The sequence below is a fragment of the Anomaloglossus baeobatrachus genome, chromosome 9 (assembly GCF_048569485.1).
Source record: "Anomaloglossus baeobatrachus isolate aAnoBae1 chromosome 9, aAnoBae1.hap1, whole genome shotgun sequence".
NCBI lineage: Eukaryota > Metazoa > Chordata > Amphibia > Anura > Aromobatidae > Anomaloglossus > Anomaloglossus baeobatrachus.
The window spans coordinates 85608316-85622620 of NC_134361.1; the positions used below are offsets into that span (position 1 = coordinate 85608316).

The window sequence follows — 14305 nt, forward strand, 5'->3', positions numbered from 1 at the left end:
CCAGTCTGTCTCAGAGTCCTCCAAGTGATCATGAGCAAACTGTAGACGAGCCTTGACATGACGCTTTGAAAGTAAAGGTACCTTATGGGCTCGTCTGGAACGGAGACCATTGCGGTGGAGTACGTTACTTATGGTATTGACTGAAACCAATGTCCCCACTGCCATGAGATCTTCCCGGAGCTCCTTCCTTGTTATCCTTGGGTTAGCCTTGACTCTTCGGACAAGCCTGGCCTCGGCACGGGTGGAAACTTTCAAAGGCTGTCCAGGGTGTGGAAGGCTAACAGTAGTTCCATAAGCCTTCCACTTCCGGATGATGCTCCCAACAGTGGAGACAGGTAGGCCCAACTCCTTGGAAAGGGTTTTGTACCCCTTGCCAGCCTTGTGACCCTCCACGATCTTGTCTCTGATGGCCTTGGAATGCTCCTTTGTCTTTCCCATGTTGACCAAGTATGAGTGCTGTTCACAAGTTTGGGGAGGGTCTTAATTAGTCAGAAAAGGCTGGAAAAAGAGATAATTAATCCAAACATGTGAAGCTCATTGTTCTTTATGCCTGAAATACTTCTTAATACTTTAGGGGAACCAAACAGAATTCTTGTGGTTTGAGGGGTTGAATAATAAATGACCCTCTGAATAAACTTTTCACAATTTAAAAAAAAAAATAAAAAAAGAAATAACATTCTTTTTTGCTGCAGTGCATTTCACACTTCCAGGCTGATCTACAGTCCAAATGTCACAATGCCAAGTTAATTCCGAATGTGTAAACCTGCTAAATCTGCAGGGGGTTGAATACTACTTGTAGGCACTGTATTTATATATGTGTGTATATATGTGTGTATATATTTATATATGTGTATATATGTGTGTATATGTACATATAATATGTATATTCGTAAGGTCAGCCTAGTGGAAATAATTTTTTTGTGAAGTCAAATTGTTGAATACGTTGTAACATGAAGACAAATCAAAATTCAATTGCGGAGTTCTCCGTAAAAAAAAAGTCTTTATTCCATAGCTTCCAAAGGATTAAAATCCATGAGTCATAAAAATTAGAGACTTGTTTTGGTGTGTACAGGGTTTCATACAATCATTAAGGTGTACACACGAAAACGCGTTTGCTTTTAATTTTTGTGTTTGTGACTCGTGGATTTTAATCCTTTTGGAAGCTATGGAATAAAGACTTTATATTTTTTTTTTTATGGATTATTTTGTGCTGGAGTTTTTTCTGCTTGCCACCTGTGCACTGTATCAACCAAAGGGTGAGCTGACAACTTTTTTTTTTTTAATACATTGTATCATACACTATATAAGATACTTATGTTTTATTTCTCCAACAGTTTTGTTAGATTTTTGTATACCGTCTGTTTGCACCTGGTGAAGAGGCTGCAGCACTTGGCAGCAGCCACAAAGCCTTGTGTGGAGCTGTGGTCTCCTGCACCATACATCAGCTGATCAGGAGATCGGTGGTGCTGGGTGTTAGACCCCACTAGTCTCATGTTGCATGTGATGAGGTATCCCACAAATAGATGATCAGTTGTTTAGCTCCTGATGGCCTCTTTAGAAAAAAAAACAAAAACAAACTTTGGCATCTCTTAAAAGTTTGGGATCCCAAATCCCTTCATTCCCACCTCTTCAGTTACTTTATTAGACTGCAGTGTGGCGGTAATTGACAGCTAGGTGGACTCTATATTTCTCCACACATAAAGCATGTGGTTTTCTTTTTTGTGGTTTTAGATAACGCACTTGCTTTTCAATTTAACTTTTTAGGCTTAAAACCAGATTTCTGTATGGAGAATTTAAGTGTGAAATGAAAACACATGCTGGGATCTTGTAAAACCTTGCCATAGCCCCCCCCCATATAATCCTTTTACCTTGACAGGTGGTGGTGGTGGTGTTGGTGGTGAGGGAGGAGGAGGCGGTGGCGGCGGCGGACGAGGCAAATCTGGAACCAAGCTTTTCCAGGACTTTCAAGTTTTAAGTAGGATCTGGACTCACCCTTGGTGCTTGCAGCTGGACTATATTAGTAAAGAAAATAAGGTACGGCAGATATCAGACTACATATTTTTGTCTGCTTCCCCAATAAAAGATGCCAAATAGTGGGTAGAATTTCGGTGAAATAATGGAAATTATTATATTTTTTTTTCTGAATATGCAGTGCTATAGATTTGACTGCTGCTCTTTCATCTCTGATCATATTCCATTATATTTCAAGATATATGCCCATTATTAAAGCTTTGTTTGAAATGATGTAAGCCAGACTTTTTCCAAGTGACTAAACAGATGTGCTGGAGTTTAACACGACGGTGCCTGCCGCTGCTGAGCGATCCATTGCAGTGACGTCATCACGTGTGTTTTTCTCTTTTTAGGGTTACTTTGATGAAGACAGCATGGAGGAGTTTATTGCGTCTGACTCCGACGAGTCCTCGATGTCCCTGAGTTCTGAAGAATCCTCATCGTAAGCATTTCTCATACAAAGCACTCAAAGGGTTACAGCCCCACAGCATCACTCTGCCTATTTTCCCCCCGATGGGTACAACAATATTATGAATGCAATCAAAATTGGCCTCTGTGGCAGAGCGGCCTACCTACTCCAATCATTATTGTGTGTTTATCATCTTCTGCCAGAAAATCACTTAACAATAACGTAATGTGAAAGATCACCAGGAATTAGTCAAACAATCAAAGATAAATGCCAATTGATTTTACTTGTGTCCTGGCATGTTTTGCCAAAATGTGAATTAAATTATGAATCAACTAGTTACAGTTTTATAGAAGGTATATTTATGCTGCGAACAGCCTAATTGGTTTCAGATTTTTTTTCTGTCTCTTTCACGGTGACTTGCTCATGTTTGGGAATTCTCTAGAATTGCTGAGAGTAGTCTTTGTGTGTCCACATGGGATGGTGTTAATGTGCATTTTACCTGTGGATTTTGGATATGTAGGAACAACCAAATGGAATACATTGTTCGGGTATGTTCCCAGTTTATCTACTTCTGCAAATACTCTGTCAGATTTTGCACTTTAAAGGGAACCTGTCAGATGCAATATGCACCCAGCACCACGAGCAGTTCTGGGTGTATATTGCTATTCCCTGCCTAACTGTCCCTGTATACACTAGCATAGATAAAGGGATCTTTAGAAAAAGTATTTCTAAAGATCTTTTATGCTAATGAGTGCGTTGACTAGTCCCAAGGGCATTATATCCCCCGACTAGCCGCCCTCTTAGTACACCCCTGTGGGCGTGCTAACATGCTATTCAATGCAGCGTCACCAGCGGTGCAGCGTGTACCTGCTTAATGGTGCCGTCACACTAAGCGACGCTCCAGCGATCCCACCAGCAACCTGACCTGGCAGGGATCGCTGGAGCGTCGCTACACGGGTTACTGGTGAGCTGTCACACAGGCAGACCTCACCAGCAACCAGTGACCAGCCCCCAGCCAGCAGCGACGCGTGGAAGCGATGCTACGCTTGGTAACTAAGGTAAATATCGGGTAACCAACTTGATATTTACCTTGGTTACCAGCGCACACCGCTTAGCGCTGGCTCCCTGCACTCCTAGCCAGAGTACACATCGGGTTAATTACCCAATGTGTAGTCTGTCTGTGTGCAGGGAGCTGGGAGCCGGCACTGACAGCGTGAGAGCGGCGGACGCTGGTAACGAAGGTAAATATCGGGTAACCAAGGAAAGGGCTTCTTGGTTACCCGATATTTAGCGTGGTTACCAGCGTCCGCAGAAGCCGGCTCACTGCACATTCAGTTGTTGCTCTGTCGCTGTCACACACAGCGATGTGTGCTTCACAGCGGGAGAGCAACAACTTAAAAATGGTCCAGGACATTCAGCAACAACCAGGTTGTTGCTGGATGTCACACACAGCAACATCGCTGCTACGTCACAAAAGTCGTGCCTCAGCAATGTTGCTAGCGATGTTACTTAGTTAGACGTGGCCTTTAGCTGTGACTGCGCTTCTGAATGCCCGACACTTCCAGTCATGCACAGTAGACCTCTGAAGCCGAGACACCTGGCTTCATACTGTGCGTGACCGAAAGTGCCCAGCATTCAGAAGCGCGGTCACAGCGAACACAGTTACACTCTGCACCGCTGGTGACGCTGCATTGAATAGCATGTTAGTACACCCTTTTGGGTGTGCTAACATGCTAAGAGTAAAAAAACTGTGGATATAAAAAGCGTATATATAGGGTCTTACCAGGATAACATTAAGGGTTAATGAAAACCACTCACCTAGGATGGTTGTGTGACACACAACCAGCTTTAACCCCTTCAGCCCCCGGGCACTTTCCGTTTTTGTTTTTTGCTCCCCTTCTTCCGAGAGGCGTAACGTTTTTATTTTTCCGTCAATCTTGCCATATGAAGGCTTGTTTTTTTGTGGGACAAGTTGTACTTTTAAATGAAACCATAAGTTTTACCATATAGTGTACTGGAAAACGGCAAAAAAATTCCAAGTGCGGAAAAATTGCAAAAAAAGTGTGATCGTACAATAGTTTTTGGGATATTTTATTCACTGTGTTCACTATATGGTAAAACTGAGGTATCTATGTGATGCCTCAGGTCGGTGCGAGTTTGTAGACACCAAACATGTATAGGTTTACTTGTATCTAAGGGGTTAAAAAAAATTCACACGCTTGTCCAAAAAACGTGGCGCACGTTTTGCCCCATTTTCCAAAACTCCTAGCGTTCTCATTTTTCAGGATCTGAGGCTCAGTGATGGCTTATTTTTTGCGTTTCGACCTGATGTTTTTAACGGTACCATTTTTGCACAGATGCTACATTTTGGTCGCCTGTTATTGCATTTTGTGCAAAATTTGCGGCGACCATAAAACGTAATTTTGGCGTTTGGAATTTTTTTGCCGCTACACCGTTTACTGATCAGATTCATTGATTTTATATTTTGATAGATCGGGCATTTCTGAACGTGGCGATACCAAATATGTGTGTATTTTTTATTTTTTTAACCCTTTAATTTTCAATGGGGTGAAAGGGGGGTGATTTGAACTTTTAGGTTTTTTTTATTTTTTTTTAATTTTTTAAAACTTTTTTTTTTTTACTTTTTTTTTTTATTTTATTAGTCTCCCTAGGGGGCTATAGCGATCAGCAATCCGATCGCTCTGCACTATCTGCAGATCTCAGCTACAGAGCTGAGAACTGCAGATTTGCTGCTTCACTTTCAATGCCGGCTGTATTCCGGCATTGAGAGGAAGTGAGTCATGTTAGCTACAGGCGTCATCACATGACCCTGTGCTACCATGGCAACCGCCGAAAGTCACGTGATCATGTCACGTGACTTCCGGTGGGGGCGGGGTAAGTGACTGTCATGGCGGCGCCCATATACATATCGCTGCCAAAATCTTGTAAATGTAAGGGGTTAATGGCCGCGGGTGGAAGCGATTCCACCCGCGGCTAGCAGGCACACATGTCAGCTGTTGATAACAGTTGAGATGTGCGCGGATCGTCGCCGCCTGCCGGCGGCAGGGGGCGGGGCTTGCCGGCACACGATCCATGACGTACCCAGTACGTCATGGGTCGTTAAGGGGTTAAAGCATGTATCCGCTGCTGCAGACGCCACGTGCCAAAGGAGGAAGCAAGAAAAGCAAGAAAAAAAGTGATAAAAAGTGGGAAAACGTATGCGTTGCTGTGCCAATAATGAGTTGATACCAAATAAGTGCAATGCAGGGTGGTTTATTCTACGTGTTTCGGAGATAACCCCTCCATCAGGAAATCCACCAAAAAAGTTCTCCGAAACGCGTAAAATAAACCACCCTGCATTGCACTTATTTAGAATTAACTCTTTACTGGCACAGCAGCGCGGACGTTTTACCACTTTTTATCACTTTTTTCTTTCTTTCTAACATGCTAAGAGGACAGCTAGTCGGGGGATATAATGCCCTTGGGACTAGTCCCCGCGCTCATTAGCATAAGATAAAAGATCTTTAGAAATACGTTTTCTAAAGATCCTTTTATCTATGCTAGTGTATACAGGGACGGTTAGTCCGTGATTAGCAATATACACCCAGAACTGCTCGTGGTCCTGCGTGTATACTGCACCTGACCGATTCCGTTTAAAATGCTCTATGAATCTGCAGCAATGTCTGCATGCAACACGTGTATTTGTGATGCAAAATCGGCCACCTACCCTCAGAATACACAGCTGTATTACACTTCTGGAAGCTATATAATAGCACAAGTGCCGCGTGTATCTACATAAAATAACTTTGTTTAAAATTTTTAGGAAAAAGAAATCAAAAGGTAAAAGCAAACCGGATAACAGCTCGAGCGAGGAAGAAAGCGATAATGAAGTGGAAGTGATCAAGGTGTGGAACTCGAGGTCTCGTGGTGGGAGCGGAAAAGACCCCAAAGCAGAGGAGCCTTCAAACACGTCAGCCGCTGCTAAAGTGGAAGAAAGTGAGTTAGTCATATGCAGGGTGTAAAAGTTTGGATGGAAATAAAAATGTTTTTCATCAACCTATAGAAGATTAAAAACAGAGGGGAGAAGCATAAAGTGCAATGTTTATGAACGCACGCTACATTTTTCTGGTTGGTTTTGTGTTGGCAATGTCGCTTTTGTTGCATATTGGTTTCCTGACCCATGTTGTGACTATTAAGGCTCAATCAGATGTGTATGAACATCGGTGCAATCTTAAACCTGCAGTGCATGGGATGGTCTAAGGCTCTTCCGCCCAGAGCATGATCGTTTCATATATTTTGAGGTTGTCACACTTGCGTGTAGAGAGCCGTGGCCAGTCCATGCATTGCTGTCTGAGATTAGACCTATGTTCACGGACATCTGAATGAGCCCTTACCCTGAATGCGAAACAGCAGACATAGAATTAAACAACTACAGAGTCCCCGCGCTGCACCTTACACATCAGCTGTAAGCCCTTCTAAGGGTACTTTCACACTTGCGTTATTTTCCTTCCGTTACAATCCGCCCTTTTGGGAAACAGCGGAATCCGTTAACGGATTCCGCTGTTTCCCATAGACTTGTATGGTTGACGGATTGTACCAAAAGGAGCTTCGTTGCTTCCGCTGGGCGACGCTCCGTTGCTTCCGCCCAGCGGGAGGAACGCAGCATGTAACGTTATTTTGAGCAGCGGAATCCTCTGGATTTCACTGCGCATGCTCTTTTTTTTTTTTTTTTTTTTTAAATCAAACTTTATTTTGGCTCGCGGTGGCCGAACGTTCAGCTGAGCGCCCGGCCGTCGGCAAGCGACAGCGCTCAGCTGAATGACCGGCCACCAGCATGCCCGGCCGCCGGCAAGTCACAGCGCTCAGCTGAGCGCCCGCCCGCCGGCATGCCCGGGCGCCGGCAAGTGACAGCGATCAGCTGATCACCCGGCGGCCGGCTGCAGGGAGCGATCAGCTGATCACCCGGCGGCCGGGAGCGATCAGCTGATCACCCGGCAGCCGGCTGCAGGGAGCGATCAGCTGATCACCCGGCGGCCGGGAGCGATCAGCTGATCACCCGGCGGGCGGGAGCGATCAGCTGATCACCCGGCGGCCGGCTACTGGGAGCAATCAGCTGATCACCCAGCGGCCGGCTGCAGGGAACGATCAGCTGATCGTTCACTATAGTCTGCCGCTGGTAAAACCGGGAAAAAAAAAATAAAAAATCAAAACGAATTGCGTTGTTTTGCAGCATCCGTTGCATCCGTTGTGTCACTATATGCAACACATCCGTTGCATCCGTTACACAACGCAATGCAACGGATACCGTTCAACGCAAGTGTGAAAGTAGCCTAAAGAGAAGATGCAACATGTCAGTCATGAGTAGACACGAGCTTCATTTCTTTTGTTTTGCCACAGATATCTGTAATATTGTAGCTGCTTCTTATTTAGCTTGACTTCACAAGATTTTCGAGAACTTGTCTACTTGAGATGTATTTTTTGAGTTCACAAGTAACCTCCAACAGAGCTGTTAACAATCATCAATAGTATACATTTGTGGTTGTTAGTTTTCTATAATAAGGGATAGAAGTTGTAGAAATGCCAGGCTGAAATTTGCTGCTTTTCTACTTCCTTTCTCTTACTCGTATCCTTCTTAAACCACCTTAGCAAGGAAAGAAAATTTTTTACAGTCTTGCCTCTAAATTGGCTAACACTTTAAGTACTATGGAGGGCTTAAAAGAGTTTTCCCAAGTTTGGAAGTCATCCCCTTAAGATAGGTGACAAGTTTCTAAGTGCCAGGAGTCATACAAGGGCACCCACTGATCCAGAGAACCAGGGCTCTGAGAAGCCCTGTGTATGGAGCGGTGGATGAGCATGTTCACCTCAACTCCATTCATTCTTAATGGGACTGCTGAAATCCAGCTGAGCCCAGTGCTCTATCTCCGTTGGCCCCATAAAACACAAGTTGAGTGTAGGTGCGCATGGTCGGCCACCACTCAATTTACACGGGGCTAGCGATCGAAGGATCTTTTTTTAGGGATCGATGGGAATCCTTATAGATAGGGTTAACTTTGAGACTTGATATAACCCCATTAATCAAACTTTTTTTTTTTTTTTTTTTTTAATTCTCACATTCCAGAAGCATGTTTTTTTTTCTCTTTCAGGCACAGAGCTGGAGTATGAATAGTTTGGGGGGTGAAATTCTGCATCAGATTCTTTCTAATAGTATTAGATAAGGTACTAAACAGCAGTGTAGGTAACCTCTTCTTAACTCAGCACTCCTGGTATCTCCAGTATTAGATCGGATATATAGTGTGGACAGCAGTGTGAGTAGCCTCTTCTTACCTCAGCACTCCTGGTATCTCCAGTATTAGATCGGATATATAGTGTGGACAGCAGTGTGAGTAGCCTCTTCTTACCTCAGCACTCCTGGTATCTCCAGTATTAGATCGGATATATAGTGTGGACAGCAGTGTGAGTAGCCTCTTCTTACCTCAGCACTCCTGGTATCTCCAGTATTAGATCGGATATATAGTGTGGACAGCAGTGTGAGCAGCCCCTTCTTACCTCAGCACCCCTGGTATCTCCAGTATTAGATCAGATAGACTGGGTGGACTGCAGTGTGAGCAACCTCTTCTTACCTCAACACTCCTGGTATCTCCAGTATTAGATCAGAATATCCCCGAGCACATCTTCCTACACCATGAAATGGATGGTGGTGCTACCTACCGCACATGCTCACAGGCCCTAGTCATATTCTTGGATATGTTTCTGTCAGTGTAACTTCTATACCTCCCCAGACAAAAAGCGTGGGATTTACAACTTAAAAGTATATTGGAATTGTTTCAATCATTCCTTTTTCCTTTTTATTCATGTTGTTAGAAGTGCACCCATTTACCACCTTTATCTTTTTTCCAGCAACTAGCAAAGCCACATCTTCCACTCCAGGAAGCCCCACACCTGACTGGTACAAAGATTTTGTAACCGATGCTGATGCAGAGATTATAGAACACTCCGGCAAAATAATGCTCTTGTTTGATATTCTTCGCATGGCCGAGGAACTTGGTGATAAAGTGTAAGTTCCATTTTTCTTTAGTTGTTTTCGTCACTTGACTTGTTAATGTATATTTTGGCTATTAGCATCTGTGTATGTGAATAGGTGAAAAAGGCTCTAAAGGAAGCATTTCATATAATTATATGCAGATTTTTTTGTTAATGTGTGTATCTCAATTTTGTGTCTTATTTTATAATGAAAAAATTGGTTCAAGTGTACGTCGCTGTTCTCGATAATGATCTGATTTATAAAGGAAGCAGTTTGGTTTGGGATGTGTTTTTGTTCTTTAAGATTTTTATTTCCAAAAATCATGATTTAGGTATGGTTTCTATCTATATGCCCTTAGGAATGCATTATTAGTGCGCTCACGTGAGACCGTGTGTGATGTGTCCATGCTGACAGTTCTGGCCTCTCTGAGGGCGTTTCATTTTGGTCAGAATCGTGCCCGTCTACTTTTTTTTTTTTATACTGTAGCGCTGCCATTTTATGATCTGATAGCGTCTTAGTGGCATCAAAGTACGTGCCCATAGAGCTGAACAAAATGCAATACCCCGTTGAACAACAAAAACAAAATTGGCGTCCTTAATGTTGGCCCTCTCTCCACCAATGTAAATTTTTATTTACATGTGCAGGAATGTACGGTTTATAGGGTAAAAAGTTGTGAAAGGTTCTTCTTAAATGGAATTTGTCACCAGGTTTTTGTCACCTAATCTGAGAGCAGCATAACATAGGGCAGAGATCCTGATTCCAGCGACGTCACTTACTGGGCTGCTTATTGTTGTTTTACTATCACTGATCATTAGAGGACTACTTTGCCTGTTGCAAGATAGTCCAGTATATTCATGAGCTCTGTAGATCTGCAGCAGAGAAAACATTGATTTGATCAAAATTACAGCAAACAGCTCAGTAAGTGACACATCGCTGGAATCAGGGTCTCTGTCTCTACATTATTCTGCTCTCAGATGGGGGAGCAAAAACCTGGTGACAGATTCCCTTTAAGCTGCCATCCACACGTCAGAGAATTTTGATGATTAGAAAAGGTAAATTTGGACCATTTTCTTTTTTTTCGGTACCTGACCTAACATTCCTTCAATAAGGCCTCATTCACACATCCATGTTTAAACACATACATGAAAAAACGATATCAGTGTTTTGGATTCATGTCACCAGTGTATGGTCTGAGTGCTCGTTTATACACCCCAGTGTGTCATCACTGTTTTTCACGGATGGATAAATGACAGTTTCTGCTGTACCTTGCAATGTTCATTATGGACTGTACACTGAGGCAATCCATGTGCTGTGTACGTGTTTCTCATACACCCATAGACTTTTATTGGTCCTTGTCATGCGTGATACTGCGAAAAACAGAAGCTCTGTAGACTATAACGGGTACGTGTGGTATCTCAAAAAACACAGAACAACACAAATATGCAACACGGACGTCTGAATGAGGGCGAAAAATTACGGCCAGCAACATATCAGGGTGAAGGTTGATTTATCATCTGATAAGTCATTCAGAAAAAAGCCATCTGACATCACTAATGTGTGGGCAACTTTGGAGCAACAATCAGACTGTGGTTTAGTTTCATCATCCACCTCTTCTGGGAGTTTGTGTTCTTTTTATGAAATTGATTTTTTTATACATTTGTCAAATACTGAAATGTTTCTTGTGCTACTTCTTCAGTTTAGTTTTCAGTCAGTCTCTCATATCTTTGGATCTGATTGAAGACTTCCTGGAATTGGCAAGTGTAGATCCATCATCAGAAGAAGCAGCGTCCAAACCAATTATATACAAAGGTATGTAGTGACCAGAAGCACGGCTTTCTGAATCGCAGAAAGTCACATTTACATGATTAGGGGCTGCTGGGGGCCCATTTAAGCCCAGGTGATGTGTGCATGCTGAGTATTTGGCTGCAGAAATTGTTGTACATTATTAAATAACTGATTTCTCCCGAATCCATATATATATATATATATATATATATATTATGGATTCGGGAGAAATCAATGATCAGCAAAACACTTGGTTGCCAGATGGTGATTTACGGCAGCTAAAAACAACCATTATAGCAGCTCATTGCCCCATATAAACAGCAGATGGGCTGCAGACAACATGATACTGTATGGGGACAAATTGCATTAGCGATCATTCTGACCATCATTTTGTCGGACGCTGTTAGGCGGAGTTCACATGTCTAGTAATCATGTTAGAACGGATCCTGCAGAGTCGTTGGTAAAAAAAAGTTCTGCAACCAACGTTTTTGTCTGTTAATTATCCAATTTCTGCTAGATCCGTTGTTTTAACATTGGAGTCTATGGAGAACGGATCCTTTAACAGATTTCCATTTAAAATGTACCTGCCAAGTTCAATATGCACCAGGAACCACGAGCCGTTGTGGGTGCATATTGCTAACCCCTGCCTAACTGTCCCAGGCTATACTAGCATAGCTAAAGAAATCTTTAGAAAAAGTATTTCTACAGATCTTTAATAATATGCTAATGAGTGCAGGGACTAGTCGCAAGTGTTAGTTTCTGCACTCATTCCGCCCTCTTAGTACTGCAGCACATCCACAGGCGCATGCTAATATGTTAGTATGCCCACAGGGGTGTGCTAACATGCTATTCAATGCAGCATCATCAGCAGTGATGCGCGTACCTGTGACTGCTGATCCGAAGTCTTGGCACATCCGGTCATGCTCACTCGACCTCTCTGAAGCCGGGACGCGTACACCCGACTTCATACTGTGCATGACCGGAAGTGCCATTTATTCAGATCAGCGGACACATGTACGCGCGTCACCGCTGATGATGCTGCATTGAATAGCATGTTAGCACACCCCTGTGGGTGTACTAACATGCTAAGAAAGCGGAATGAGTGCAGGAAAAAACGCCCTTGCGACTAGTCCCAGCGCTCATTAGCATATTATTAAAGATCTTTAGAAATACTTTTTCTAAAGATTTCTTTAGCTATGCTAGTATAGCCTGGGACAGTTAGGCAGGGGTTAGCAATATGCACCCACAACGGCTCGTGGTTCCTGGTGCATATTGAACCTGGCAGGTACATTTTAAATGGCAATCTGTTTAAGGCTCCGTTCTCCATAGACTCCAATGTTAAAACAACGGATCCAGCAGAAATTGGATAATTAACAGACAAAAACGTTGGTTGCAGAACTTTCTTTTTTTTTTTTTACCAACGACTCTGCAGGATCCATTCTAACATGATTACTAGACATGTGAACGCCGCCTAACAGCGTCCGACAAAATGATGGTCAGAATGATCGCTAATGCAATTTGTCCCCATACAGTATCATGTTGTCTGCAGCCCATCTGCTGTTTATATGGGGCAATGAGCTGCGATAATGGTTGTTTCTTTATCGTTCCTATGGGAGACCCAGACATTGGGTGTATAGCTTCTGCCTCCGGAGGACACACAAAGTACTACACTCAAAAGTGTAGCTCCTCCCTCTGAGCTTATACACCCCCTGGAGAACCAGATCTAGCCAGTTTATCGCTTTGTGTCAGGAGGCATACATCCACACATGCATTCTCATCTGATTTTTGATTTTTGGAAAGAGTTTGAAGAAAAGCGGGTCCAAGCCTGGACCCCCGGCATGTCCCTTCTCACCCCACTGTGTCGGCGGTGCTCTTAAGGTTGATTCCAAGGCTGCAGCCTTACATGCCGTGCTCCTTCACCATCCCTCCTGGGCTCTGGCTTGAAGTGGGAGCCAGCATGGTTCTCCATGCTTGGCAGGAGACCGGTCTCCATCCGCAGCCCTTCAGGATCCTGCTGGACCGGAGCACTCATCCCCAGGGATTTGGAACCCTGCGTCTCAGCAAGCTAAGTACCTGAGACGTTTATATATTGGGGGTCCCTGTACTTTATTGTGGTGGGAGAGTGTGCTGAGTGAGTTTTATGACATTTCCGGCGGGTTGTCTGGCTGTCGCCTGAGAACCGCGCCGATGGTGCCTGCGCGCCGGCCGCACCGCTCAAATTTAGGCCCCGGCTTCGCCGGAGGCCTACTTTCGGTTTCACTGCCCTCGCATGTCATTCATGCAGAGGGACAGCGCGGCTCCGCCCAGCGGCCGTTCTGCACAGGGGAGGGACACTCCTCACTGGGAACATGTCTTCTCCCCTGTAAGTCTCTATGGCCCTCCAGATCCCGCTCCCAGAGTAAGTCCCGCCCCCTCTCTTCGCTCCGGCGGCCATTTTCTCAGCGTTTTTTCCTGCGATCAGCACTGGTCTGCAGCATCCCTGCTGAGGTGCTTGGGGGTCCGGGCTTCGGGATCTGGAGGGCACACAACACCGCTCCAGCGGTCTGGTAAGCCACAACCTCTGGTTGTGGACCTCTGTATATACTCTCTGGGGGTCATTCTGGCAGAGCCCCCACTCCAGCAGCATGTCTCACACGAGGAGCAAGGCTCCAAAGCTGTATTCAGTATGCACTGCATGTAAGCTCCTACTGCCTGAACAGAGCACCTATCCACATTGTGATGCCTGCTCTAACCTGACGATGCCTCAGCCTGGAATCGCCCCCCCAGTGGTCTCTCCGGCTGCTCCGGCTCCTGTGGCTGAACCCCCGGCTTAGGTAGAATCCTTATCTAGGTCTATCTCCCAGTCTTTTGCCGACTCCATGGGACAGCTGTCCAGGACTTTGCTGAACATGCATCAGTCCCCTTCACAGGGTGCCTCTGCGGCTAGGGCTCTCTCAGGACCGGAGCTCACAGAGGATTCATCATCTGGTCCCAGACCCCGTCCTCCTAAGAAGAGACGTAGGGATCCCTCTCCTTCCTCGTCCCGCGGCTCTTTTTCAGAAGCTGACTCGCAGGACGAGGAGGATGCCTTTACAGGGGGC

At 44.6% G+C, this 14305-nt stretch overlaps 1 protein-coding gene across 2 annotated transcripts in view; it reads left to right on the top strand.

Moving 5' to 3' along the window:
- Window positions 1–14305, top strand: part of ATRX (ATRX chromatin remodeler) — a 355842-nt gene that overhangs the window by 303167 nt on the left and 38370 nt on the right. For both annotated transcript variants that reach the window (XM_075323857.1, XM_075323858.1), the window contains 5 exons: window positions 1877–2034; window positions 2364–2452; window positions 6243–6415; window positions 9317–9473; window positions 11137–11249. In XM_075323857.1, the coding sequence (XP_075179972.1) occupies window positions 1877–2034; window positions 2364–2452; window positions 6243–6415; window positions 9317–9473; window positions 11137–11249 (690 nt within the window). The remainder of the gene's footprint in view (window positions 1–1876; window positions 2035–2363; window positions 2453–6242; window positions 6416–9316; window positions 9474–11136; window positions 11250–14305) is intronic.